Genomic DNA, 23143 nt, shown 5'->3' on the forward strand with positions numbered 1-23143 from the left:
AAATGACACTTTGCAAGCCAAGTTGTAAAACACATCATAAAATCCACTAATACGTGCAGTTAGTTGCACCCGGTTGTTGGGTTCTCAGCTACCAGGAACAGCCCGGCTGCCCCAGTTCATTCAGTTTACAGTTAAGTTATTCTCAATGTTACATTGCATAGTTTAGAATAAACATTTTTCAACTTGACATTCTTAGCCTGAAAGTTTGAATTGACCTTTTCATTCTTGCTGTACTGAGATGGCCAGACGCCTCTCTGTGACGGACAGTATTTCTCTCAAAGACTGATTCACCTCTGTCCTGGGTTGAGCATTTCTGTTTATGATGGATTGGGTCTGTGCGTTTTGAGTGAACTTCCACCACTTTGCTGACCTGCTACTGTTGAAGCACTTTCCTGTGACTTAGTTAAGTGGAACACTCAGAATAATTCAACTACTAAAACATAGTTGATTTAGGCATTACTGCTGTGCATGAGTTACCGTCCACTAGAGGCTGTTTACAATCACAGAATGGTTTGGGTTGGAAGGGACCTTAAAATCATGAAGTTCCAACCCCCTGCCGTGGGCAGGGACACCTTCCACTAGCGCAGGTTGCTCCAAGCCCCTGTCCTGGTTTGAGCAGCAGCAGTCAGTTTTCTCCTTCTTAGGAGCTAGTACAGTGCTGTGTTTTGATCTTTTGGCCTGGGAACAGTGCTGATAACGTGGATGTTTTCAGTTGCTGCTCGAATGTTTGGTCTGGCCAAGGACTTTCTGAGCCTCATGCTCTGCCAGGGAGGAGGGGAGGCTGGGAGGAAGAAGAGACAGGACACCTGACCCAAACTAGCCAAAGAGGTATTCCATACCACAGCACGTCATGCCCAGGATGTAACGGAGAGTTACCCCGGAAGGGTAGAGGGACTGCAGGGTTGGACAAGGTATCGGTCGGTGCTTGGCTGGGGGGAGTGGGGCGAGTTATCAGTCAGCTGGTGCTGAGGTGTTGTATTCTTTCCTCTTGTTATTTCCTTTATCATTATTATTATTGGTGGTAGCAGTAGTGATCTATGTTATACCTTAGTTACTAAACTGTTCTTATCTCAACCCGTGGGAGTTGCATTCTTTTTGATTCTCCTCTCCGTCCCTCCAGAAGCAGGGGGAGGGCAAGAAGTGGGGGGAGTGAGTGGACGAGGTTTGTGGTTGGGTTTAAACGACGACAGCCCCATTCAACCTGGCCTTGAACATTGCCAGGGATGGGGCAGCCACAGCTTCTCTGGGCACCCTGTGCCAGGGCCTCAGCACCCTCACACTAAAGAACTTCTTTATATCTTAACATGAGCATCCCAAATACCACCTTACCCCACAGGATTATATCCAGTAGTGATCTCTACTAGTTCAGTTGTTCACTTTGACTAAACGTCCAGTTCTTGACGAGATTTACAACCACCACTGTGTGGGGTTCAGTCCTCTCTGTGTCTTTACAAGTATTTGCAATTTCAACACAATAAGTAGGTGCACCAGTCATTAACACCCTGCAGAGGTGGTGGAAATCCGCTGCTCCCCATTAACCTTTACCCTGTTGTTTATGTGCAGCACACACGAAAACGGGAGAAGAGTCATAACCTGCGGGGGTAAAAACCGTGGGTTGTGAAGGAGAGGGACGAGTTCCGACTAAACGACTTCCAAAAGCCACCTAAAGCAGCGTAAATCACGCCCAGCGTGCAGACGAGGACACGGCGCCGCAGCAGTGTCCCGGCAGACTGCCCGGAGGGTACTGCGAGAAGGGCCCTGAGCCGCTGCTGCCGCCGCCGCTCCGCGGATCCCCCGGCTCGCAGCCGCGCTGCCCCGCGGAGGAGAGGGGCCGGGCCGGATGAAGCGGCCCCGCTTCCGCCCAAGAGGCCGCCCCCAGCGGGGCGGAGCGGGCCGCGGGGATGGCCGCGGGGCACCGCGCAGCGCGCCTGGCCGCCGCCTGCCTGCGCACCCCGCTGGACCCGCGCACCCGCGCGCCTGCCGCGCTCTACGAGCGGGAGCCGCCGCCCGCCGCCGCGCAGGTACCGCCGTTACCGGTTGTGGGGTTAACGGGGGGAGGCGGAAGGCGGGGTGAGGGGCTCGCCTTAACCCGCCCTGCACCGGCGCTGCTGCGCCGGAGCCACGGGGGCCTCTGCAGCTCCGTGGCACAGGCAGGGATAGGCACAAACACCCGGCGGCTGGCCCCGCCTGTGCGGCACCAATCCCTTAATGAGCTTGGAACGGCCGGGACGGGGAGAGCGGAGCTAAGAGCTGGCGGTGCCCAGGGCCGGGAGGAGCCTGCGATCGCTCTGCGGATCGAGGAGGGACCCCCGGGTTCATACGCGACGGGCTCAGGAGGCGGACGGTGCCGTTCTGTATCGGCCGCTTAAGCTCGCTTCCTTGGCCGTGTAGCTCGTTGTGCGTTAATCATAGAGTAGTTCGGGTTGGAAAGGACCTCGAGATCACCCAGTTCCACCCCCCCTGCCATGGGCAGGGACACCTCACGCTAAACCATCCCCCCCCAAGGCTTCATCCAACCTGGCCTTAAGTCTCGATGCTGGGGAAGAAACGTGTTTTGCAGTGAAAACCTGACAGAACATAAACGCGATGTTTTGTGGGAAGGTCAAAGCTTATTAAAACATCTCCAAGTGGAAAAGCATTGATGTGGGGATAAAGAAACTGCCCGGGACCTTTTTTAAACATGGTGCTTAAGGATAACATAAAGGGAGTCCTTGTATGCAAACAAACCCGGGTTTAATGACTTCTCTAGCATGTGTAAGCTTTAAAAGTACGTAAAGAACATGCTTGCCTGCACACCGCTGCAAGCTGCCAGACAGCAGTGCAACCATCAGCATCCCTGTTGTTCCACAGCAACTTATGGAAAGGGGAATAAACATTTACACACATGATACCTGATGGCTTCCCTTATGGGAACGAAAGGCAGGGAAGGGTCTGCTGTGGGTCTGTTTGCTTCTAAATGAAGGCTTTCCTAGAGCTGCACAGCGATCGAGGGTAAAATGACGCTTTACAACATAGTTAAACTGGTTTCATTTGCTAAATCCTTTACATTGTATTTCCTGGTGTAAATATAGTGATTACAGGACGGATTTAGGGATCCTAGTGCTTTAAGTAGGACCTGTAGGATATAAATTATCATACAATAAGATTACTCCATGTAGCTTTGTGATAACATTTGTATCCTCGTATCTCTTTTTGGCATTACTGTATCATTCATTAGCATAACCAGGCTAAAGCAATACTGAGAACCTTGTTCCCCCTTGTAACAATCAGAACGCTTTGCAGACATCCCTCTCTTTCAGGATGGTTTTGATTTGGATTCAAGCACCAACAGGGAGCAGCCCCTGGCTCTGAGTGGAGACTGTGACAAGCAGATAGACTTCTCCAAAATGCACCATTCAAACCAAGAGTATTACCTGAAGCTGGAGGAGCTGAAGAACGCACACTTGGAGACCATGGCCAGACTGGAAAGCATGTATAGGAATAAACTGCATTTGAAAAGAGAGCAGCCCCTGAGCACGAAGAGTGCTGCTGCTGGTACGTGCTGCAGGTAAGTCTGCTGGTGCCTTTTATCTGGAGGTCCAGTGAAGGTGTCCCTGCCCGTGGCAGGGGTTGGAACTGGATGAGCTTTAAGGTCCCTTCCAACCCAGCCCAGGCTGTGATTGTATGATGAAATGCTTTGCAGAGACCTGTAAACCAGATGTAAACCAGGTTTGGGGGGTTTGTTTCCTGGGGCTGGAAAGTGTTACTGTCCCCATTTCCTCGAAGCAGGTGACCCAGAGAAGTTAGTTTTAATAACAGAAATGCTTGTTCACCTTGCTAAAGGGCTGTGAGAGTTGCAAGTGTGTGTGCAGCAGAGGCTGGGCAGCACATTTAATAAAGCACAGTGCCCTTCCTTAAGAAGTGCTGACTTGTTTGTGACCAGCACTGACTTAAACCTATGATCAGGCCTAAGTGTCCCATGTGCTTCTCTTACCCTTTCCTTTCCCCCACCAGCACTGTTGAGTTTTGTTTCTAAGAATGATACCTCGCAGTGGAAGTTCCTGGCTTTGTACCAGTGCTGGACTCAAAACACCTTTTCCTTCCCTTTTTAAAAGGCCAACGTGGGAGAAGAGCTCATATCAGCCTCTACATCTGCACAAATCCTTTTCAGAGTCTGACTTAAGCGATCCCTTAAGCTCAAATGTATCTGAGGGGTCTGACAGAGCCTTTGAAGAAAACAGGAGTGAAACCCCATCATCTGCACTTGCCAAGCAACGGATTGAAACCATGTGGGATGGGTTCTCTGTGGAAGATTACATCCCTCGCACCAAACCCAGCTCACCCGCCTGCAGAACCACGCAGAAGAAACAGAAAGCTTGGTCACCCAGAGTGACGGTGCCCAAGCCCTTCCAGATGACTATCAGAGAAGCCAGGAAGAAAGAGCAGAACATCAAGTCGAAGTCATTGGTTGAAATGGAGAACAACTTACTGAAGAAGCAGCTGGAGGAGGAAGCAGAGTGTCAGAAGCAGTTCCGAGCCAACCCAGTGCCCGCTGCTGTCTTCCTGCCGCTCTACCATGAAATCGTGCAGCGCAATGAAGAGCGCAGGAGGTCCGTGAAAGAGAGGAGCAAACTGCGGCTCTTGGCTTGTCAGAAGCCATTTAAATTCATTGAGCGAGAGAAGCAAAGGAACGAGATGAGGAAAATGCAACTGAGAGACCTTTCTGCGCCTGGAAAGAAAACAGGACTGTTCAAAGCAAAACCGGTTCCTAGATGTGTCTATAGCCCGGCTGTTAACGACAGGCTGAAGGAGGAGGAGCTCTACAGGGAGATCAGGATCAGAGTGAGAGCTGAGGAGCTGCTACGTAATTCGTCTCTCCCCAACAGCAGGCTGGCTTTAAAGGATGTCAGTAAAAAGAAGAAGCCCAAGTGCAGTGAACCAAAGCAAATCGAGCATAAACCCAGGATCAAATCAAGTGTTCCAGACTTTGAACTGCTGCACCAGAGATTTCAGCAGCGGCTCCTGCAGCAGAAACAAGCGAAGCACCTGACAGTCTGTGAACCTTTTGGTCTCCGTACTCCGTATATTCCCTCAAACAAGGGGAAGATACTGAAAGACATTGAAGAGGATGAAGAGAAGCTGAAGGAAACACGCTGGCCATATGTCTCTCCAAGACGTAAACCCCAGATGAGACATTCAAAGGTGAATTCACATCTTGGAGGATCTAAATCACCAAAAATCACAGAATCCACAAGACGTCGAATACATGCCATAAGGTGACTACTGCAGTGGTGCTCTATATTGTGTATGTACTTTAAGAGCAGTTTTCTCTTGTATTTCTATATATCACAGAATCATAAACTCACAGAATAGTTTGGGTTGGAAAGGACCTTAAGATCATCCAGTTCCAACCCCTTTGCTTGGGCAGGGACACCTCACACTAGACAATGTCACCCAAGGCTCTGTCCAACCTGGCCTTGAACACTGCCAGGGATGAAGCACTCACAACCTCCCTGGGCAACCCATTCCAGTGCCTCACCACCCTAACAGGAAAGAATTTCCTCCTTAGATCCAATCTAAACTTCCCCTGTTTAAGTTTTAACCCGTTACCCCTTGTCCTGTCACTACAGTCCCTGACGAAGAGTCCTTCCCCAGCATCCCTATAGGGCCCCTTCAGATACTGGAAGGCTGCTCTGAGGTCTCCACGCAGCCTTCTCTTCTCCAGGCTGAACAGCCCCAACTTCCTCAGCCTGTCTTCATACGGGAGGTGCTCCAGTCCCCTGATCATCCTCGTGGCCTCCTCTGGACTTGTTCCAGCAGTTCCATGTCCTTTTTATGTTGAGGACACCAGAACTGCACACAATGCTCCAGGTGAGGTCTCACAAGAGCAGAGCAGAGGGGCAGGATCACCTCCTTCGCCCTGCTGGTCACGCTCCTTTTGATGCAGCCCAGGATACGGTTGGCTTTCTGGGCTGAATACGTAGTGAATTTTTCCATGCAGTGGATGTAGAAATTAATGTATATTAATATAAGGACGTAATTATAATAGACAAAATACTTAAAAGTAGGACTTAAGATTGTTAAAGAAAGAATAGTGCATTTTTGTCGGCATACGCACAGGAAAGGGATAAATGCCTGCTGCTTCCCAGGATACCCTTGAACCCTTAAAATGGCACACACTTTGTGTCCTCTTACACCTACCCTGTTTTCACCCTGCTTTCCTCTTTGCCAAAGCTTCCTTTGAAGTCTTGCTCTTGGTTCAAAGTGAATTCAGCCTTAGTTTATGTTTCCACCAGGAGTTCACTTGAGGAAAAGAGGAAGCTGGAAGAACAACAGCAAAGGATCAGAACAAAGCAGAAACAAAGAACAAAAAGCCTCCAGAAACTTGTAACCACTCGGGCTGAGGCCAATGACCCCCATCAGAGCCTTGCTCAGGTGTCCAAATCCAAATTAAGAACATTCAGGTATCTTGTTGCGTTCCCCTGATCCTGGAGATCTCATTCTACATTGTATGAGAGACATACAATGTAAAATATAGCGTAGTCCAAGTTTATGTGGTCACACGTTTGCTAAATCTGACACTGTACAAGCACGTAGGAAAGAAGTGGCCAAATGCAGTATTCCAACTGGGAAATTGTTGCCTGTTCTCAGGATTTTGATCTTTAAGGTATTCCAGATTAGCTCCTGTGTTTCCTCAATGGAGGAATCAGAAGGAAAAGGACCAGTGCAGTTACAGAATACCCTTGCACTGCTGGATTGCCAGGTGTTGGTACAACTTTGGTGCTCAGTGTCTCCTAGGGTAATGAACAAGTCACAATTCATCACTTTGTCCCAGCAGGACCCCACTTAAGAGGGGAAATCAGAGCAGGAATATTCAACGTAGCACAGGTATCAGCAGCAAACCAGGAAGCTGCTGGTGCTTAGCAGGAATGGGATCCAAAATTCCCTTTAGTAGAGATAGAGACTGGAAAGCTGTTTCTATAAGACTTGAGGAAAAGTAGCACTCAAGGAATAAACATCACGGCCTTCTCAGTGTGCTGTAAGCTACCAGTCCAGATGGCTCCAGCTCCCTGATGCTGATCTGACTCCAGAATTGATGCTTGGCCTTGTTTCTGCTTTTCATTTCTGCTTCTTGTTCTTTGTAATTCCTAGGAAAAAACCTCCACAAATTAGTCCTGTTTGAATGAGTCTCTAGTGAGGTTTATATCTCTCTTGGCACCATGGCACTGCAGCAGTATCATCCATTTAAGGTGGTGTTACGTGGTGACAGTGAGAGGTACTGACTGCTCTGCCTCTGTTGCTTCATGCATAGGCAGGATCCTGGGCAGTGACTGCAAATCCTGATTTCCAGTAAGCAGGCAAACAGCCAGTAACTGACAGTGGCAGGGCAAAACAATACAAGGATGAATCATGGAATGGTTTGGGTTGGAAGGGACCTTAAGATCATCCAGTTCCAACCCCCTGCTATGGGGAGGGACACCTCACACTCATGAATGATCATGAGATAGGCCTGATTATGAGATTTGTAGCTTAGATTAGCAACTCTTAACTCTCATACTTAACCTTAAGACATGGTTGAAGCCAGAGATGTGTCTGAAATGCAGGTGGAGGCAAAGCACACATGGGCAGAAATACGACTTGCACATGGTCTTGGGCAGCAGAGATGCAGTGGTAGAGCTGCAGGGCAAAGAGGGCAGTGCCTTCTGACTATTTTATTAGAGTCAGAACTCAAACACAATTGCTTTTGTAATGCAACCAGTAGATACTGTTAATAAGAGGAGCTTTCTAATGTCATTGTCCTTAGGTAGATGATGTGCTGACTGTAGAAGCAGAAATCAAGCTGAGTTACAGTAGCAGGGTGGAGAATCAAGAGGAATAGTGGGTGTGTTTACAAGATGTGAGTTGAGTTTATTCAACAGCAAACTTCAACATTAAAGTCTTCAGCTTAATCAGATTTTGTGCGTATTGTAACACACTCGTGCTGAGCTCTTGTCTGCACAGAAAATTATGCTGTTACAAAGCAAGATTACTTCCCTGGTGCTGATGCATTAAGGCTGGTACAAGTGCTTAACTGGATAATGCTTATTTCAGCATAGGCTGGGTAATAGGGTACATTCATGTAAGTGCTCTTCTAACAGATAATTAGGTTTGTAGAAAGCCGCCTGAGAGAGCAAGCAAGGAGCAACAATGAAGTTCACTCCCTCCAAGTGGTGAATAACTTGCTTTAATGCACAGCTATTGTGCATTGCAGAAGTTCAGAGGATGGTAAGGGAAGGAGGCAGGAGGAGACACAAGTGTAAATGTGCCATCACTCATGCTTGACCTTAAGTGACTTGGTAGTGCTGGAGCTGGCCCAGTACAGAGGCAATACCACAAAGGGGTGTCTTTGTCACACACGGAGGATTACAGCCCATTACCTGGATTATCTGGTGCTTGCTATGATCTGAGATATTTCCTCATCCTGCTGTAACACCTGGGACCCTGACAAGCCAACTAGGAAAACAGTGTCCTATGATGGCACTGGCACAGGGTGCCCAGAGAAGCTGTGGCTGCCCCATCCCTGGCAGTGTTCAAGGCCAGGTTGGATGGGGCTTGGGGCAACCTGCTCTAGTGGAAGGTGTCCCTGCCCGTGGCAGGGGGTTGGAACTGGATGAGCTTTAAGGTCCCTTCCGACCCAAACCATTCCATGATTCTATGATCGAGAATGTGGTCACCCCTCTTGTGAGACAGACTGGAAAACTAGCAAGATTCTTGCCATCAAACTTTTACCTTAAAGTGCTGATTTTTATTTAATGATATTAATTTCCTGTGTGTATTCTACTCAATACTGCTTAGAACAAGCAGAGTATCTGTATGAAATCAGCGTTTAAAACACTAAGTATCCCAAGTAACCCTAAGAATCCAAACTCAGGCAAACTCTCTTTAAGCTCAGTAGCCAGGACCTCTCTCCAAAGTGACAGCTTCCCAGCCAGTTTTATTCAGTCCTTACGGACAGGCAGTTGCTGTGAAACGAGACAGTAACTTCAGAGCCTGTAACCCCTGTAAGCTAATTTACTGTTGATATGTCTTTAAGTAGGGGAATATTGAGTTTGCTAGGAGCGGTTTAACTGCGGTAGGAAATGACTTCTTGTATTATCAATTACTAATCATTTCTCTTCTATTTCCCTTAGGAATTATGAGAAGCAGAGAATGCAAGAATATCTGCAAGAGTTGAAAGAAATGGAAGAAAGAGTAAAACAAAGGCCATTGCTTTTTGAAAGAGTCACTCAGGTTGTCTTGCTTCTGTGTTACTTCTTACCTTCAGATACTGCATAAGACATTTGTAGTCAGGATAGATTGAATATACCCTTTCAGGCCAGTATTTGTCCATTTTAATCTCTATTGCCCTATTTCCACATAAATATTACTAATTTTTGGGACTAGGTATTTGTGGCATGCTTGCCCAGGGATCAGGGATGGCTGTAGTACGCATTGTCCAAATCAGTTACAACAGGGGTAACTGCAAACACAGCAAAAAATATAAGAGGTTTAAGTCGGGAAAGAAGTGATAAGAAAATTCAAGTGTCCACTGTAAAGCTCAGCTGCAGTTATGTATTATTCTCTCTCCATTTCATTACAACCACACGCTGGTAATGTGGTCCCTGACCTGTTTCCAGACCCAGAGAGGCAGCAAGTTGTAGATCACTGTTTCCCTGGCCCCTTGTCTATGTGGGTTTCCTGAGGTGTGGGTCAGGAGCATCCATGTAGGTTGGAGGACGAGTTCTCACTCAGATCTTACCTGGTGGAAGAGAATTTACACCCTCAGTGTCAGAAGGCAGAGATACACATCTGTGTAATCTGTTAAATAGCAGGTAAGAAGGTGAGTACTACTTGTTTAGGGCAATTCTGCATGGCCACATCTTCCTTCTCCTCCCTCAAGAGCTATATACAAAACACAGAGCTCTTCATTAGCCAGTGGGAACAGGGAGCAAACCAGCTCTAAACTAGGACACAAAAGGAAAGCCTGGTGTAAAGTTTTAAGTGTTGTTTTGCCATTCTTACCTGCAGTGAATAATCATTCAATTTGCCAGATGCAATGAATGAAATGGAATATTACTGTAAATAAAGTATCAAAAGACAGGCATTGAATGCATTTAGATAACACGTAACCATTGTGGTTTGCCTACAGAAGAATGCCAGAATAGCTGCAGAAAAGCATTATTCCAACAGACTGAGAGCGCTGGGGATATGCCCAGAGTTTGTGTCAAGGAAAGGACAAACAACCAAATTACTACAATATTCCAGTGCTGAAGATTTTAATTACTCCACTGATGCCAGAGAAAGGTAGAGATTAATGAAGGATCCCCCCCCATACCTAGTAATTAGTCATTTTTGATGTGTGGGTTTCTTTCTCTTTCTTACTTGCAGTCCTTCCCATGTAAATACCTGACTGTAGTTAGCATTAGTATGTATCCTGTTGTTTTACCCCAATTCAATGTGATTTTATAAAACACGGGAGAGCACTGGATATGGTTTGAAATGCCCTTCAAAGAAAACTGAAGGAAAACCTTTATTTGTTCCTGTCACCCAAAACTGAGGCAGGTTGCAAGTAAGTCACTTCATTCTGCATTACCTTCACTGAATTGTGAAAGTAAGTCTTGTAAACCCCACTTTTCAATATCCATTAGGTATTATGATTCCAAAGAACGCAGAAATGAAAGAATTGAATATACATAAGCAAGACTGTTATTTTCAAACGTAACAGCAGACTCCAGTGTCTCCCCCTTCCCTTTTCCTTCTCCATTTCCACCCCAGGCAAGGCTGCCAGGATTTGTCCTACATTACCTGCAGGTAGTTGAAAACCTGCTGGAGGGCATCTTACCTGCAAGTAAAATCACACATGCAAATTGTCTTTTCAGAGCCATTAAGGATGAAGTGAAGGAAAGGGAGTCCTTTGAGGCTGACAGCAGTGGGTCTGAGCAGTCCTGGGAGGAAGAGGAGGAGGAGAAGAGAAAAGATGTCGCAACTCCCATCCAGGATGGCCAGTCAGGTGAGCTGGAGGGTGAGGAAGAGGCAAGAGCCAGCCCTTATGCCCATCAGCCTTGCCATGCAGGGGCAGCTGAGTTGAACCCCCCCTCTGACCAGCACCATGAAGAAGAAGAAGAGGAGGAGAAGGAGGAGAAAGAGGAGGGGGAGGAGGAAGATGAAGCACAAGCAAAAGCAGGCCGGTCACTTAGCCATTCCCAGGAAGAGGAGGAGGATGACCAGTCAGGACCCCGCTCTCGGTCTGATCAGCCCGATGAGCGTGAAGAGGAAGGTCAGTCTGACCCTGAAGCTGAAGGTGCTTTTGGCTATGAGGATGAGGAGTATGAAAGTGATGACTCAGAAGAGAAACCCAGCGATGATGAAGCTGACTGAATGAAGGCAGGCAGATGGCCTGAGGCTCAGGAACCTATTTCATTGCTGGCAGTGAAATAGACACCGAACAAAAACTTGCTGCTTTTCTACTGATACAAAATGCTGTGAATTTAAACCTTTCCAGTCTTTCCGGTGCAGAAATTTTGTGTTTTCCAGTAGGAAAGATCCAATTTGGAATTTCTACCAAAAAAAAATTTACTTTTATATTAATCTTATTTATTCTAGTCTTGTGTGATACCAGTTTGTAAGATGAACTGCAACCCGTGTTTAATAACAACAGCTTGCATGCTGCATTGGTAAGTACTGAGGTCTCCTGCCCAGCTCTTTCTACATGCTGGCAAAGGCACTTAAGATTTTGGAGCAGTGATTTGCCATCATCAGTGTCTCCTGGTCTCATGCAAACGTTTCAGTGCTTGTGGGGTGTGTTCATGCCATGTCTTGTAGGATGGCAATGAACAGACAAGGGCTTGTTTTGTGAGACCTCAGAGTGGTTTTAGCAGAGCAGCTGCGAGGAACACAACGTGTGCAGTTAGACCATATGGCCAAGTGAGTCTGTTCAGTTCCTCCCTCTTCTTCCCATGGGGTTTGTCTTCTGCCCACTTAAGTGAGCTGAACTATGACAGGAAATAAGGTGCTTCATCAGCTCAACTACTTTGTCTATCTAAAATATTAACAGTACTGCAGTTGCTGTCCCTATAGTAGAGAAGATGCCTCGAATACATGACAGGGACCACTGAAAACTTGACAGAGATTTTTAGGGCTTACAGGCAAGTAGAAGAGTGGCTCAGTAGAGCAAGTGATGCTGCAGATCTTGTACATGTCATGTAACCAAGCCCCAAAACTGCTCTTTCAACTCCATTGTAATTTGAAGAGCTCAGATCATAATCTTGTAAAATCATTCTTCATAAATGCTGGCAATCTTCAGAGGTCTTTATTGAGGCAGGAAATATACACTGTAAAGACAGCATCTTATTAAGTCAGGTAAAAATGTAGCCCAACAGCTCTAGTTGATGGAAGTAGGGAAAGAAGGGCTTTAGGACCTTTTCCTACACTCTTGCCACTCAGGCCTTCAGCTACTACTTCTGTGCAGAAAATAGAAGGTTTGGGGTTTGGATTTGATTGTCCTTCATTCACTTTCTTCCATGCTGCATTCAATGCAGCTGAATTCAATTGCTGAATCCTGTTGTTTCTTCCTCCTGGCTTTGAGAAACTCTGTAATGACGTTTGGAAGTTTAACATGACTACTTGTATTCATTTTTGAAGTGTTAGCAAACAGAAACTTGAAACTTGCTTCTTTACTTAAATAAAAAAACCCATTCTTTGTATGTCATGCATGACAATATCAATCACTACTTCAGGAGGAAGATGACAGTTTACAATCCCTAGTTATACCTGAGGGTCCTACAATACAAACTCGCGGCTGGTTTGCTTGTGCTTGTCGATATTCTATAATCCTGAAGAGCTGTACAATATGTTGTGGAATTCATGGTCATATATAACTGCTACTTGTCTCCTTAGGAACTAAGTTCTCTTGGAGGAAGGCAGAGGAGCTCTAAAGCATGTTTTGCTCAATGATTATTTGAAGAGATTTCAAATCAGAAAAGATTCAAACCATTTCTAAGGTCTGGCAGCACTCAAATGTTCTAAAAGAATGAATCAAAAACTGTTGAACTGTTAAGATGATAGAGATTAAAAATATTGCTAGAAATTCCTTGAACTGAAATGAAGTAGCAAAACCAATGGTTTATGTAAGGTGTTAGAAGAATGGAACCTGTGTATAATTTAGATTGAGCTTTTTGATGAATTTTTACTATATTAACTTTAATAATAACAGAATTCATGAACACTGATAAAGAAAGAATCACAGAATAGTTAGGGTTGGAAAGGACCTCAAGATCATCCAGTTCCAACCCCCCTGCCATGAGTATGGACACCTCACACTAAACCGTCTCACCCAAGGCTCTGTCCAACCTGGCTTTGAACACTGCCAGGGATGGAGCATTCACAACCTCCCTGGGCAACCCATTCCAGTGCCTCACCACCCTAACAGGAAAGAACTTCTTCCTTATATCCAATCTAAACTTCCCCTGTTTAAGTTTGAACCCATTGCCCCTTGTCCTATCACTACAGTCCCTGATGAAGAGTCCCTCCCCAGCATCCCTATAAGCCCCCTTCAGATACTGGAAGGCTGCTCTGAGGTCTCCACGCAGCCTTCTCTTCTCCAGGCTGAACAGCCCATATGATTTAACAAGGAAGAGCTGGTACAGCTTTTGGAGGTTATGCCTCAACTTTTTAGGCATTTTCAAAAAACACAAGCAGAATATGGGGCCTAAGGGGATCCAGTTGATACATTTTACTTTGATACAATTTGCTATCACAGGTTTTAAGGATGCCAACCATATTGTAGGAAAAAAAAGCTTTTCACAGACTGTAGTGATAGGACAAGGGGTGATGGGTTTAAACAGGGGAAGTTCAGGTTAGATATAAGGAAGAAGTTCTTTACTGTGAGGGTGGTGAGGCACTGGAACAGGGTGCTCAGAGAAGTGGTGAATGCTCCACCCCTGGCAGTGTTCAAGGCCAGGTTGGACACAGCCTTGGGTTTAGGGTGATGTGTCCCTGCCCATGGCAGGGGGGTTGGAACTGGATGATCTTGGGGTCCTTTCCAACCCAAACCATTCTGTGATTCTATCACTCTAGGAATTAGTAACTTGTTAAAAGTTGAGGAAAGAAAAAGTCAATTTTCACAGTGTAAATGCAGTTGCTGGCATTTATAGTCTCATTTTTCAGTGAGACTTAAACTGTTCAACAGATTCAGACGGAGCTGTAGTATCCATTCCAAAGCGTTTGCTGAGGGCACAGAGTTACTTCTTGCTGTGAGATAATGAAACTGACTGCAAAGAACACAGAATCACAGAATGGTTTGGGTTGGAAAGGACCTTAAGCTCACCCAGTTCCAACCCCCCTGCCATGGGCAGGGACACCTCACACTAAACCATGTCACCCAAGGCTCTGTCCAGCCTGGCCTTGAACAACATGCTGAAGGATCTTACGACAATGATAGAACAGGAGATATAGTTCAGTTTTGATAATTGCAAATAAATGCAGGTGAGGGTAAAAAATCTTTCTATATTAAATAATACTATACACTGAAAAAAAAAAAAAAGCAATTTCATCTTGAACACTGCGTGAGCCCTGGTCCTCCCATCTCAAAAGGGATTTATTGGGTAAGTGGAAGAAGGCAACAAGAATGATCAAAGATAAAGAATGGGTTTCATATGACAAGCAGGTAGTTTGGGTTTTGTATGACAATATATACAAGGATTCTTTAGTTTGGGAAAGATACGAGAGATCAAACTGTGAGACGTTAAAGGAACCATTTATGGAGATCACTTTGAGCAGCAGAGATTTTTCAAAGGGGAAGAATAATGAAATTTAGGTAAAAAAAGCGGCTCAGATATTGCATTACAGACGAGAAGGGGATGAGCTTTCCAACAAGGCATTCAGGAGGAAAGGAACAGCAAAGAAAAATCACAGATGACAGAACACAAATGGGGGAAGAGAGGTCAGGATGAATGAAACCTCTTCAAACACAGAATGAGGCGCATACATACACCACTCTGGCATGAGATGAACAGTAGCCCAGCCTAAAACCCAAGTCATTATTTGACCTTTGGATTCTGTTGTGGGGATTTTGCTTGGGTTTTTGGCAAAGAGGATGATTTAAAATGTAGAGAAAACAGAAAGGAAAAGGATGATGGCACTGCAATGAAAATGATTATATTTAAAGAAACGACATGAAAATCCAAATCCAGGTAAAAGATTTTTGCAAATGACCAAGAAGCAGAGTAGTACCATAGAAATGAGAATAGAAACTGTAGCACATGGAGTCATTTGAATGTCATTTGATTCACAAAAGATGATCTAATAGAAGCATTTTAAGGCAAGAAGTTCATTAAGTGGGAAATGCGGGTGGGTTACGCATTGAGGGAAGGTACATAGCAGGAGGGAGATGAATAGAGAAGTTTCTCACAGCGTACTGAATATTCTGGCTTTAATGTTTTAATCAACAGCCCCAGCACAGATGTAGAAACCTGTGTAGAAATTTGCAAAGAAAATGAGAAAGGTGTATCCAAAAAATGCAAGAATGACAGCTCCTCAATGGGAATTTAACACCTGAAGCTGCAAGGAGAAAGCCCCGAGTGACTTGTTGAGCAACAGATATTGTACCCCAAAATGTGATCATAAACGAGGCCATGGCATGGAAGGATATGGCAGGATATTTGCAGCAGCATTGGAAGAACACTACCTTTAAGTCCACAAACACTGCAGATCCCATTCTGGGTTCCTAAAGGATTCTCATGGCACTGGATGTGAGCCTTGGTTGTACCTGCTCACATCAACCACAGGTTCCCACTGAGATAAGCTGTAGCCATATCCATCGTGGTGGAGAAGGTCAATGTTACAGGCAGTCTGAAGGGTCAGCATTAGCTTGTAGCTGCAAGGCACTGGCTTGCAAGTGTATGTGATTTGTAGAGGATACACATCCTAGGAAAGGGATACAGATTCTGGAAGTTTAATGCTCACAGGCAGTGCAGTTGCTATGGAAAGGCTCTAATATGTGGTAAGCCAAGGCTGAAAATGGTTGTAAGGTTGTAGGACCTCCACTGTAATAAGCCATCTGCATTCACTGATGTTTAGAGACATTATATGTTTTTAGCAGCAGCAAATTCCACAGGAAAGGGGGTATCACTGCCAAGTGAACCAAATACAAGTACAAAGCCCACAAAGAAATACAAATGATTTTAAGTTGCAGCCAGATGCAGTGCCCCGTGTGAGCGTTCAGCACCCACACCCATCTGCCTTGCACTGAATGCAGTCCTGAAATGTTCATATTGACAAGTTGTATATATAAAGCCTGTTTATAGCTGTTTCTAACTCCATACATATCTATGTAATTACATATATTTCTGTGTTTCGAAGAAGCCAGAAGGTTTAGATATTGTGGGTTTTGTGGGTGTAATGCAACGTTGCGGTATTGCTGAGGGAAGCCAAGGACAACTTTGAAAGCCAACATGAAATTGCCACCTCAACACTTCTTCTAAAAACAGCATCCAGCTTTGAAGAACAGGCTCCAAAAGCACAACACCCAACTGGGGACCCCAGTGAGTCTCTATGGGAGCAGGGAGAGTTGCTGTTGTGGGACTGTTCTGTAACACCTTTAGCTTTGCCACACAGAGGGGTGTTTCTGTCTTACAGGTAAGTGTTGGTTGCCCTCCAAATTTACCTGTATCTCAAGTGTACTTTGTATGCGTGATACCACTTTCTCTAGAAATCATCTTCTCCAGTACATCGTGACCCTAACAGCAAGCTGGAGGTTATGTTCGCTTTTCCTTTAAGGGAAAAATGATTGCCTCGACAACTTCAAATGAACAGAATAACCAAAAAATGACCAACTTTCTGAAGAAAACGTATAAAGTCATCACTGGTTTTAAAGTCATTATAGCCCCATTTAGAATCCTCAGGCTGCTGGGATGGCAGAAAGCAAAATGTGTGCCTGAGCTTAACAAATAATAGGCACTGTACAGATCAAAATGTGTATTGCAATATGTATCTGAAAGTGTGTTTATACAGTTGCCAACAAATTCAAGTGAGACATCAGGTATGTATTCAAAATACATGTGGCTAGGAATACAAATCACTTCATTATGACAAGATCTGGCAGCTGTGTGCTTACAAACGTTAACATGCAGGTGAAATTAGGCATGGTTTGAGATCTGCTGTCCTCACCCTTCAGTGGAATCTCAGCCTTACATCTCTGGTTGTGGATTTTGATAATTATGTGGCTTTAGGGGGAAAAAAAAGCCTTTGCATGTTCCAGCAAAACTCAAATTGCTTCTTTCTTCAATAGGAATTTCAGGTATTTGAGGAATGTCAGAGCAAACTAAGACTTACATAGTACCAGAAATATTCCTATCCCTACTGTACACTAAAAAAGCCTAGCAGTGAGACGAAGCAGCAGAGAAATCAGGGCTCACAAGTAAGGCAGACTGCACAAATATGAGGAAAGTTGTAGGACATGAGATAGTGCTTTAGATGCTAGGGTTGTATGAAGGATTAACAGCATTAAGAGGCTTCCACTGTGCTAAGTGTACACAAACACACAGAACTAAACCTCCAATCCAGTCTTACCAGGCATCTCTGCATGCTTCAGAAGAAGCCTTTCGTAGACAGCTGAAACAGCTTCTTGTGCCCATAGAACGCAAGCTCTGCCCTCCACCATCCTTTTCTTTTCCTCCTTGTTTTTCAGACCCTTTCACTGTGCCAAAATAGCCCAGCCAAAAGGAGAGGGTGAGGTTAGGAGATGACAGGGACAAGCAGGACTTCATCCTTTTAGTGCTGGCCAGTGACTGTCGGTGTCTCACACAACTGCATCCCAGGATGAGCCATATGAGAAGATGCCCCGCATGCTCAAGTGTCTGTAGTACAGAGAAGGCAGATGTTTATGGAAAAGAAATGCTGTTATTTTCTGATATTTAAGACTGTAAATGAGGCCATATTTAATTTGATGAACACAAAGGGTACTGTGGAAGCCAGTTGTCAACAGGACTAAAATCAAGCATATTTACACTTGCACAGCCCAATGTTTGCTACTAATAGGTAGAGCTTACTAACAGTAAGCTGATTACTAACAATAGTTAGGGAGGTTAACAATAAGAAGGTTAGTAAGATTAAGCAGGTCACCAATTAACAGTAAGTAACCACTCTCCTAACAAACACAGCTAAGAAACCCCAGCTGCCAGCATAATAAACTGTTACAAACCATCCCATTACCCCATTACTCAGATCATCACTCTGTTCTTTGACATAGCCTTCCACACATAGAGATGCACATAGTTCTCATGAAGGGCTTCTGTTAACTTGCTATACTTTGTAAAGTGTATTTCGTGCCATCCTGCATATTCTAAAATGGATGAGAGATAACAAACTACATTTGTAGTTAAGTAGAAAAGCAAACAAAGCAAAATCAGCTCCTAGAGCTGTTAATGTGGGTCGCATTCTGATTAAATTCTGCTCTGAGGAGCTCAGTCCAGTAACAACTTTATCCCTAAAGGTCCTGGAATTGCCAAGGGGACCATCACAGCTTAGTCTCAGATCTAATACTGAAGGGGCCACACAAACAGCGAGGTGTGGGTTAACGTATTGCTGAACAGTAACCACTTTGGGGGTTTGAACTCCAAGACTTGGCCAAGGAAAGAAGCAACTCTAAATATTACACAGCAGAATCTCAGCACAAAGTGCCCAGGCTGGTCTGACTGGCACAAAGCGCCTGCTTATCACGCCACTGCAAAATAGGCATTGTTAAACCTCACCTATCAACGGGTTGATAGAGCTTGTGGTAATGCAAAACTGTGATGCTTCCCAGGGCAGGCAGACCAGAAGCATGTGAATGTCAGAAAGGAGATATCGAGCAATTAAGACTTAAAACTCAGAAAATTTCCGAGTTGCCCACTTCAAGGACTAGAAAATACTGTTACTTCCTTTAAATCCTTGTCCATTTCATCTCCTCACTCAGAACTTCCCAGATCCCTTGCTTGGTAACCAGATTCATACGTTGTTTCTGGGTGAAACCTTCCTTCTCCTCTGTTACATACTCTGTTAATGCTAATTTAATTCAGGCCTAGGAGGCTGAGGCCGAGTTTAACTCTCCTTGTGTAGCTGGTTGGGTACCTTTTGCCTGCTCCAGCTTGTTTCTAACGCTAAGAACGAGTACACTGCTCTTATAGCACACAGGCCCTCCTGTTCACACAGGTCCCTTTCCTCCCTTTCCCACTGAAAGGCAGCTCCATGCTGCACAGAAATAACCTTCAGCTTTAAACCAGCTAAACAGCTTCTGAAAGGAGTATCCAGACTTTTCTAATTGATCCTAATAGCTAGAGCTGCTGTGTACACCCTGGATAATATAAGTGCATGCATAAAATAGTGAAGCTGTTTAAAAGAGAGGCAGCCAGGTTGCACTGCTGCTTTCAGAAGCCAGTAATCACCAAATACATGGCAACAGTATGAGTCTGTTCTGGAAGAATGAAGCTGTCTCAGTGATTGTACGTGTTTCTGAACACGGGCAAAGATGCTTCTACAATGTGCATACCTGACCCTACATCCATCCACTGGTCCCTGCTGGGAAGTTGGTGGTCTCATTGAATTCTCATGAGCAGCTGAGGCCAAGCTACATGAGACAGACTCTTCCTCAAGGGCTTTCTGCAGCTCCATCCACCTTCTCCAGAAGCAAACTGTTCTCTGTTCTTACCAGTCAAACAAGAGGTGCTAATACATTAACACAGTAAAGAAAACACTGTACACCAAGGTTGAAGTTACAGAGCACAGGGATCTTGCACAATTATGCCACTTCACATTGGCTGGAGACATCATTATTTCCAAATGGGATTACCTAAAGAATACTCACAGTCATTGACACATTCAGCATTGCTGAGGCAGTAGATACGGTAATATTCAACTACATATAAAGGGTAACTAGGAAAAAGTTGCTTGATTATGAATACCAACAAGGTGCTTGGTGACAGCCAGCATGGCTTCACTAAGGGGAAATCCTGCCTGACCAATCTGGTGGCCTTCTATGATGGGGCTACAGAACTGATGGACAGGGGTAGAGCAGTTGATGTCATCTACCTGGACTTGTGCAAAGCATTCGACACTGTCCCACACCACATCCTTCTCTCTAAATTGGAGAGACATCAATTTGATGGATGGACCACTCGGTGGATAAAGAACTGGCTGGACGGCCCCACACAAAGAGTTGTGGTCAATGGCTCGATGTCCGGCTGCAGACCGGTAACGAGTGGTGTCCCTCAGGGATCGGTGTTGGGACCGGTCTTGTTTAACATCTTCATCGCTGACCTGGACAGTGGGATTGAGTGTGCCCTCAGCAAGTTTGCCGATGACACCAAGCTGTGTGGTCCGGTTGATACGCTGGAGGGAAGGGATGCCATCCAGAGGGACCTTGACACGCTTGTGAGGTGGGCTGATGCCAACCTTATGAAGTTCAACCACGACAAGTGCAAGGTCCTACACCTGGGTCAGAGCAATGCCAGGCACAGCTACAGACTGGGCAGAGAAGAGATTCAGAGCGGCCCTGCAGAGAAGGACTTGGGGGTGCTGGTCGATGAGAAAATGAACATGAGCCGGCTGCAGTGTGCGCTCACAGCCCAGAAACCAACCGTATCCTGGGCTGCATCAAAAGGAGCGTGACCAGCAGGGCGAAGGAGGTGATCCTGCCCCTCTACTCTGCTCTTGTGAGACCTCACCTGGAGCATTGTGTGCAGTTCTGGTGTCCTCAACATAAAAAGGACATGGAACTGCTGGAACAAGTCCAGAGGAGGCCACGAGGATGATCAGGGGACTGGAGCACCTCCCGTATGAAGACAGGCTGAGGAAGTTGGGGCTGTTCAGCCTGGAGAAGAGAAGGCTGCGTGGAGACCTCAGAGCAGCCTTCCAGTACCTGAAGGGGGCCTACAGGGATGCTGGGGAGGGACTCTTCGTCAAGGACTGTAGTGACAGGACAAGGGGTAATGGGTTAAAACTGAAACAGGGGAAGTTTAGATTGGATCTAAGGAGGAAATTCTTTCCTGTTAGGGTGGTGAGGCACTGGAACGGGCTGCCCAGGGAGGTTGTGAGTGCTCCATCCCTGGCAGTGTTCAAGGCCAGGTTGGACAGAGCCTTGGGTGAGATGGTTTAGTGTGAGGTGTCCCTGCCCATGGCAGGGGGGTCAGAACTGGATGATCTTAAGGTCCTTTCCAACCCAAACCATTCTATGACTCTATTCTATGATTCTAACAGCTACTTCTCTTTTAGACACCTCACTGACAGTGCAGTACCAAAATGTACTGCTTGCCCTCCTCACACTAATGAAGAACCAGCAACTCTGGTTCTTCACCTGTGTGCCAAACCCCATGTTAGGCCGCAGCTTAGGTCAGCACTGTTCACCTGTGAAACATACTTAGTTTAAAAGAAAACAGTATCCCCGCTGTGAGATGTGTCTGTGGAATGAAATGAATGTTCCATTTTTGAGGTGCTACCAACCAACCGAGCCTGCCCTGTAAAACTGGTCAAAACCCTTTGGTGGACAACATCCACCCAACCCAGACTGACAAAGGTGGGGAGATGAACAGGAATTAAAGGTTTTCTTCTATCTTCCCCCACTCCTGAAATCAGTTTAAGCCTTTCAAACTTCTACAAGTTTCACTCAGTTTAGTTTGCTGATGTGCTCCCTTACTTACTGTGCTGCTCGTGCCATCACAAAGGAGAAATGAGAACAGTAGGAAAGAGCTTTTTCCAGCAGTAACACCAGCCTAATATGTGCATGAAAACCTCCCTAAAGATGAGGGTGCTGCACAATCGCAGGGTCCACTGGCTGTACAGGAGAGCAGGAAAAGGGAAACAGAAACCCTGCCAACCACTCACAATCAGAACAGCAAAACACGTTGCTAATGGCAGATCTTCTTTAATGCCCTTTTAAGAACCAAAATCAAGACTCTCAGTTCTGGAGGGAGTCAGATTTTCAAAGACGAAATTACCCCTTTTAAAGAAAGAATCCTAAGGAATAGATACGCAAGCTGCAATCCAAAGGATACAATAACATTCCCCATGGGAATGATGACAGTGTCTGTAAGGTTTTTTGTTTGGATTGTTTGGGTTTCGGGTGTGTTTGGGGGTGGGAGGAGATTGAGTGGGGGTTTGTTTAGCACTTCCTGCAGCACAAGCACTTTAGGCTCTGTCTCTCAGACATTTTGCTGCAGAATGTCTGCTTAGGTCCCAGTCACACAAAGAACAGTCATAACAAGAAGTATTGTACTCGGTACCATAAACACTGCTAGAATGGAATGGAAAGATTAAGGAGAAAATTATTAAAAATAGAACTCTTTTCTTTCCAAAGGAAATAACGTGATTTTTACCCCAGCAGCTGTTGTCACTGTTATAACAATGGGTCATTTTAGGCCATATCTCACTGCACTTAGAATCAGGAAACCCTGGTACAAACGTATTACAGTGTGTCTGGGACAGCGCTACAGACTTCAAGGCACTTGCTAAAGGTCAACACAGCTGTTCCATGTTTTCCTCAAGCACAGCTCTGATGATACCTGCAGCACTGGGGAGCTGCAGGCAGGAAAGTGAAGCTAACTTTTTTATGGAGCTGTTGGAACAAGTCCAGAGGAGGTCACGAGGATGATCAGGGGCTGGAGTACCTCCTGTATGAAGACAGGCTGAGGAAGTTGGGGCTGTTCAGCCTGGAGAAGAGAAGGCTGCGTGGAGACCTCAGAGCAGCCTTCCAGTACCTGAAGGAGGGTTATAAGGATGCTGGGGAGGGACTCTTCATCAGGGACTGTAGTGACAGGACAAGGGGTAACGGGTTCAAACTTAAACAGGGGAAGTTTAGATTGGATATAAGGAAGAAGTTCTTTACTGTGAGGGTGCTGAGGCACTGGAATGGGTTGCCCAGGGAGGTTGTGAATGCTCCATCCCTGGCAGTGTTCAAGGCCAGGTTGGACAGAGCCTTGTGTGACATGGTTTAGTGTGAGGTGTCCCTGCCTATGGCAGGGGAGTTGGAACTGGATGATCTTGAGGTCCTTTCCAACCCTGACTTTCCAACCCTGACTATTCTATATATTCCGGCTGCTCCAGCCAACGAGCTGGCTTCAACTGGAGCTCGTCTCAGATGCCTCTATACAAACGCACGTAGCATGGGGAACAAACG

General features: G+C 45.7%; 1 protein-coding gene and 1 long non-coding RNA gene across 6 annotated transcripts in view; one reads left to right on the forward strand and one right to left on the reverse strand.

Moving 5' to 3' along the window:
* Positions 1-1840: 1840 nt before the first annotated feature.
* On the forward strand, positions 1841-12701 carry FAM161A (FAM161 centrosomal protein A). Of its 3 annotated transcripts, none has more exons than XM_065682374.1 (7): positions 1841-2021; positions 3283-3547; positions 4095-5255; positions 6276-6443; positions 9150-9249; positions 10148-10302; positions 10878-12701. In XM_065682374.1, the coding sequence occupies exons 1-7, from the start codon at positions 1841-1843 to the stop codon at positions 11374-11376; spliced, it is 2529 nt and encodes an 842-aa protein (XP_065538446.1). In that variant the 3' UTR covers positions 11377-12701. The 3 variants fall into 3 exon arrangements, with proteins under 3 accessions (XP_065538446.1, XP_065538447.1, XP_065538449.1); XM_065682375.1 differs by having other exon boundaries at positions 1874-2021; positions 3300-3547; XM_065682377.1 differs by lacking the exon at positions 6276-6443 and having other exon boundaries at positions 1875-2021; positions 3300-3547.
* LOC136015849 (uncharacterized) overlaps positions 9340-23143 on the reverse strand; it is a 39738-nt gene continuing 25934 nt past the window's right edge. For 2 of the 3 annotated variants that reach the window (XR_010613375.1, XR_010613374.1), the window contains exon 6: positions 17453-17852. This is a non-coding gene — a long non-coding RNA (uncharacterized LOC136015849). Of the gene's footprint in view, positions 9758-17452; positions 17853-23143 lie in introns of those variants that run through there. The other variant, XR_010613376.1, reaches the window with a different exon arrangement.

This window comes from Lathamus discolor, chromosome 5 (genome assembly GCF_037157495.1).
Source record: "Lathamus discolor isolate bLatDis1 chromosome 5, bLatDis1.hap1, whole genome shotgun sequence".
In the NCBI taxonomy this organism is placed as follows: Eukaryota; Metazoa; Chordata; class Aves; order Psittaciformes; family Psittacidae; genus Lathamus; species Lathamus discolor.

Bases quoted from the DNA above. Each gene is read 5' to 3' on its own strand.
- FAM161A (XM_065682374.1), top strand. From the start codon at position 1,841: ATGAAGCGGCCCCGCTTCCGCCCAAGAGGCCGCCCCCAGCGGGGCGGA. The intron at 2,022-3,282 runs GTACCGCCGTTA...AACGCTTTGCAG, and splicing joins CGCCGCCCGCCGCCGCGCAG to ACATCCCTCTCTTTCAGGAT. The intron at 10,303-10,877 runs GTAGAGATTAAT...TTGTCTTTTCAG, and splicing joins TCCACTGATGCCAGAGAAAG to AGCCATTAAGGATGAAGTGA.